Genomic DNA, 5,769 nt, shown 5'->3' with positions numbered 1-5,769 from the left:
TTGTAATGTTGTTTGCACTGTGTTGTTGTTGTTAAATTGATTTTATTGTTGTTGCACCAGTTAAGCCTCTTGACTAGGTTTCCCTCCAACACAGTCTCACTCCGGCGGTCAAGAGCCTTTGGCGCCATCTACTGACGCACAAGGTTCCCTTCTGCGTCTCTTTCAGACGCAAATAGGCTCCTATTGGCTGCAATGTAATCCCGTCTGCGGCTATATCTGACGCTCGGAGCAGGTGATCACCGCGAGCAGTTTCCTCATTCCTCTTTTAAAAAAAAATGCATATACTTTAATTTAAAAGTGTGGTTTGATGACATTTCTATATGCATTTTCCCCCACAATCTCTCTTAACAGCTTGTGCTCTTACAACGCCATATTAAAACTAATTATAAAATCATAGAAACAAAATAGATCAAGGGATGAGGTCTGAAAGATCTGTTTTGAAACGTGGCTTAATACGTTACGCCACTGAACGCAACCCTTCCTGTCAGCGAGATAGGCAGCAGGACAAAACGTTAAAATAGCAGTAATAAATGCATATATTGATCTTGTCCATCACATACATCTACTCACGATATAAATATACATTTTATGGTCACACTTTGTCTGTTGAAAAATGAGCGGATATATAATTTCTGAACCCTAATGTCAACATCTGTTATGGGATTCTGTTATAGTGGGAGCCAGCCCCCGGGTCTGGCAGTCAGAAGGCGCGCCGGTTTCCCCCAGTGTCCAGCCGCGGTACTGCAACCAAAAATCCCATGCGGCCCAGAAAGCTTTTTTCCCATAGACCGCAATAGTAAAAGAGAAGCCTCTAAAACTGTTCACAGGAACCTCCAGCTGTAATCACCGGCTATTACTAATCTTTGTATTCTATATTTTTAAGTCATGGACTTTATATCCGTCACAAATGTTTTATAACGGCCAGAAAAGTAAAAGAAAAGTCTCTTTCGGCTGACGTCACAGCCGTGTCCGTGCATTCCACGGATGTTTATATTAATATATATTATGTAATTATATTATATTAATACATTAATAATATATGTAATACTATACATGTAATAATATACATTAATTAAGATATTATATTAATACATATTATATTAATACTCGCGTCATTGCCCCGGGGCATGATGGGAGGCCCCAGAGCATCATGGGAGGTGACTCAACTGAGCATGCTCTTTGGGCCCGTTAATGCGGAAGTAAACCCGGAAGTCAGAGATTTTTTCGGCGGATACGCTGGTGAGCAAATTGCATTGAAATGAATGGGCGGCCATTTTTGACGTTCCATCCAGTTTTATAATACATCCATGGTGGGAGTCCCCGCCCCCTCCGGTGTTGTCATGGTAACGTTTTGCCCTGACTGTTAAACAGGAAGTGCTGCACAGCTGATGTCTCGAACGTTAACCGTTGAACGTTAATTAAAGTACTGCTGAAGTGATAGCAGAGACGTTCAATAATATTTATAGAGGATCTTTGGTGATAGACACGCTCCGATCTATTTTGTTTCTATGAAGTGTTAATGTGGTTTATAATTAGTTTTAATATGGCGTTGTAAGAGCACAAGCTGTTAAGAGAGATTGTGGGGGAAAATGCATATAGAAATGTCAATGTAAATTGAAGTACTGCTCTGATCGTCACATATAGACGGGTTTACATTGGAAGTGTCATACAATTTGGTGTATTCTATTTGTGTCTGAAAATTTCTCGCTAGAAATGTCATCAAACCATCTTTTAAACTGAAGTATATGCATTTAAAAAAAAAAGAGGAATGAGGAAACTGCTCGCGGTGATCACCTGCTCCGAGCGTCAGATATAGCCGCAGACGGGATTACATTGCAGCCAATAGGAGCCTATTTGCGTCTGAAAGAGACGCAGAAGGGAACCTTGTTGGGAACCTTGTGCGTCTGTAGATGGCGCCAACGGCTCTTGACCGTTCGTCGGATTCCGACGCCTCCGGAGTGAGACTGTGTTGTTCCCTCGCAAAAGAGATTCAATCTCAAGGCATTTTCCTGGTAAAATAAAGGTAAAATAAATAAATTCTTGGGAGGGTTGAGCTCCTCGTCACCCGGGACTCCGACCAGAATCCTGTAATCAGGTCCTTCAGGAGCCAGAAACATTTAAGAGTGTCCTGATTTGACCTGCTGATGTGATGAAAGTTTGTGTTTACCATCGTGTGCAGTCTGTTGGGTAAACACCACCGACCTCTGGTCAGACCAGACCAGTGGGGGGGGGGGGGGGCAGGTCTATAAAACCCTGCAGAGCTGAGCTGGGAGCAGAACCAAACTGAACCAGACTGAAGCCACCATGACTTCCTGCTGGACGCTGCTGTGTGCAGCAGCTCTGGCTCTGCTGGTGGAGTCGGCGCCCTCGTCCTCTGGAGGTGAGACTTCCAGGGGGGGTTTTAGTAGGTTACAGCCCCCCCGATCAGCTGCTGACGGGATGTTTGTGTCTTACAGGGAGCAACAGGGGCTTCTCCTACGACCTGTCGGGTCAGAGTCTCACTGATCTCTACAACAAGCGAGTGATCAGAGCCGAGCGGATGGAGAGGCCAAAAGGATCGAATCCCATCGCTGCGAGACCGTTCAGCCACACTGGAGTCCGGTCAGTAAAACCTTGTTATCAAGACAGAACAGCTTGATTTAGAACAACTTTATCTGGTTACAATATCTTGATTTATACAATATCCTGGAAAGAACACGCACATAAAGTAACCAACAAAGTTTCAACATCATGTGGTATCATCAGAAGAATTAGGGGCTTGGTTCATCAAGCTTCCCTCTTAACCCTTTATAACAGTTTGATTTATCCATATATCTCATGTATTGCAATATTGTCTGGGCAAGTACATATCCATCAAATTTACACAAATTATTAATTATTCAAAAGAAATTTGTAAGATCAGCTTCGTCTTCTCACTATCTGGCTCCATCTGCTCCTCTCTTCAAAGCTCTAAATGTATCGTCTATTTACGACATTAACATAGTTCAGTCCTGTTCTTTTATTTATAAATGTACTCACTGTCAAAATATCCTCCCTACAACTTTCAAAGATTACTTCCAGACTAACCCTCAAGTTCATGATTATAACACTAGACAATCGGACAATATTCATCCTCCCTTCAGCCGCACCACTCTAGTCAGTTCTCCATTAAAGTCAGAGGTTCTTTATTATGGAACTCACATATAACTATTGCTAACTATTGCTAACTCCTCATCTTCTCTCTTCAATTTCAAACGTAGATTGAGGGCCAGCCTCTTAAATAAACCCTTTTCTCACGATCTCTAAGATGTAGCTTTGTGTGCATGCTCGGGAGTATGCGTATGCGCACGCACCCACACACGCACATTGCAATCATTTTTGTAAATTTGATGGTGTATTTGTATGTATTTAGCTATTTATTTCCTTTTTTTTTTCTCTCTCTCTTCATGTGCTGCTTTTGTAAAGTTTGATTACCTTGTTTACTTATTTGTATTTATCTCTGGTGAGAATCCTTCATAAGCCCACCTTGGGTTTCTTTTTTCTCACCTGCACTGCAGTAGTTATTGTATTGTCATTATTTCTTTGTATTCCTTTAATATGTGCGAATAAATAAAACTAAAAAAAAAAAAACTAAAACTGATTTAGAACCACATTATCTCGTTCCAATATCTTGATGACTAGCTTTCACTGCAACTGGTGGACGCACGTAGATCGTTCAGCCATTTTTACTGCTGTCGGTGTCGCAATCTGGACCACAAAGGGACCGTCCCAACGGGGTGATGACCATGTTTTTCGTCTCACCAATCAGGATCTGGATCTGGTTTCAGCAGTTCCTGCTTAGGAGAGAGAGGACAAAGCGGCAGCTTACAAGAACTTTGAACATCTGTTCAGCAAACGGTTCACTCATCCACATCAAGAGTGGCTCCCTCTTCGGCTTAGTCTTAGCTGAGCTGAGCCTTAGCCTTAACAGTGCCATTAGTTCGTTCCACTAGGCCTGCTCCTACAAAAGATTTTAAAGTAGGTGTTATGACCACCTGGCTCACGGTAGATCACAACAAGTAGGGAGACCACACAGGTAAACCATTTCAGGTATTTATTAAAAATAAGGCCCTAAGGTACAAGGTAACTAAAGATAATAATGTGCAAAGTAACAAAAAACAACTAAGGGAAAAATGGTTGGCCGTTGGCAGGGAGGGAGAGAGTGGCGGCCCTGGAACCCTCTCCTTAAATACCCTCCCAGGCAATCAGACCCAATCCTGTGCACCTGGATTGGACCTGACCTGAAAGGCAAAAATGAGGAAAGCACCAAGGCACCAGGGAAACAGCGCCTCCCCCACCACACAGGAGGAGGACAGCTATTCCCAATACAGAGATACATAACATAGGTATTTGAATACTTAATATTGTGTACTATACCCTTCCTCCCTCCTGTTTGAGACATGGGACTTCCCGTGGCTCAAATTAGCCACCAGGGGGAACAGGTTTTCATGTCAACTGGTTTGCTAACTCAACTAATGTGAGTTGGATGTCAACAGGGATAGAGGTCTCGTTATCATCCTCTTCTTGACATTACCCTGGAAGGATCAGGGCTGAAGAGTCCTGACTCCTCCCCAGATAAGTGGTTCTCCCACTTCTTGACCTTTGCACCCTGTCAAGTCGGCAGTCTGACTTAATGATCCTCTAGGGTCGGTTATCTTTATGTCCCTCAGAGATCCCGCCGCCCATCACCTTAGATTAGATGGGGGCAAAAAAAACAGTTACATTCTGTCTGTTACCTTAGTCAAGGACTACAGAACATTCTTATTTCAAAATGTTCTTATTTCAACCCAAGTTGGTTATGGTGTCATTAAAGTAACAACACACCGAGTCGATAACATCACGGTCTAGTGACCAAACCAATAGTCACATGACGGTCCTAGCCGTTCATGCTCAGTTGTCTCACAGACAAAACTGTCCGTGCAGCAACTCTCCTGCAACATAAAACACTAGTCCTTAGTGAACGTATATATATATATATATATATATATATATATATATATATATATATATATATATATATATATAAATACATGTATATGCTGTCCCTTCTGCAGCGTGACGCTGGAAGACGGCTCCCGGTGGCTCATCCATAAAGGAGATAATTATGGAATTGACTCTCAGACGGTGGTGACGGATGCTGCTTACATGGGCTCAGACTGGAAGGTGAGTTTTAAACACTTCAGACATTTGTTTCTGCTCTTAAACCTCAGAGAAGAAGCAGACGACTGGTGGTCTGTAGAGGACCTGCAGGTCTGAGATGCTGAATGATTGATCCTGAGCTGTTTTGTGTCTACAGACGATCCAAACCAGGGCATCTTGTGGTAGGAAGACGGTTGCAGACCTTGTGGCGGCTGGAGGTGCCGACTACAGGTTGCTTAGGGATAACTGCCACGCTGCATCCAAAAGAATCATGAAATTGTGTGCTGCAGCGGGTTAAAAGTTAAACCCATACAATAAAAGATCCTTCCTCACAGTGTGTTGTGCCTTTTCTTTCCACTAGAGGGCTCTAGACTACACTCCACCTGGACTCCAGGGTGGTTTGGTTGGGGGTCGGGGTGTCGGGGGTCCTGGGGGTTTGTCCATAAGGTGCGTTTCCACCAGAGGGAGTCCGGTAGGTCTTTCTTCCATCACCAGGAACGGCCTGTAACGTGGCCCTCACGAACCTTTACGGGGCCAGAAAACGACCCTGTGGTAGGAGGGAGGGCGGTTCTTGGCTCAGAGGGGCCACCTGGTGGGGGGTCTCCGCTGATC

General features: G+C 43.7%; 1 protein-coding gene across 1 annotated transcript; it reads left to right on the top strand.

The window, feature by feature from the left end:
- The first annotated feature begins 2,258 nt into the window (after positions 1-2,258).
- LOC133440563 (uncharacterized) lies at positions 2,259-5,494 on the top strand. The gene is made up of 4 exons (XM_061717878.1): positions 2,259-2,380; positions 2,457-2,601; positions 5,073-5,181; positions 5,315-5,494. The coding sequence occupies exons 1-4, from the start codon at positions 2,305-2,307 to the stop codon at positions 5,453-5,455; spliced, it is 471 nt and encodes a 156-aa protein (XP_061573862.1). The 5' UTR covers positions 2,259-2,304; the 3' UTR covers positions 5,456-5,494.
- The last annotated feature ends 275 nt before the right edge of the window (positions 5,495-5,769 follow it).

This window comes from Cololabis saira, chromosome 3, assembly GCF_033807715.1.
Source record: "Cololabis saira isolate AMF1-May2022 chromosome 3, fColSai1.1, whole genome shotgun sequence".
Lineage (NCBI taxonomy): Eukaryota > Metazoa > Chordata > Actinopteri > Beloniformes > Belonidae > Cololabis > Cololabis saira.
Note: the sequence above shows the minus strand (reverse complement) of the source record. Positions and strands in the feature narration are given on the sequence as shown.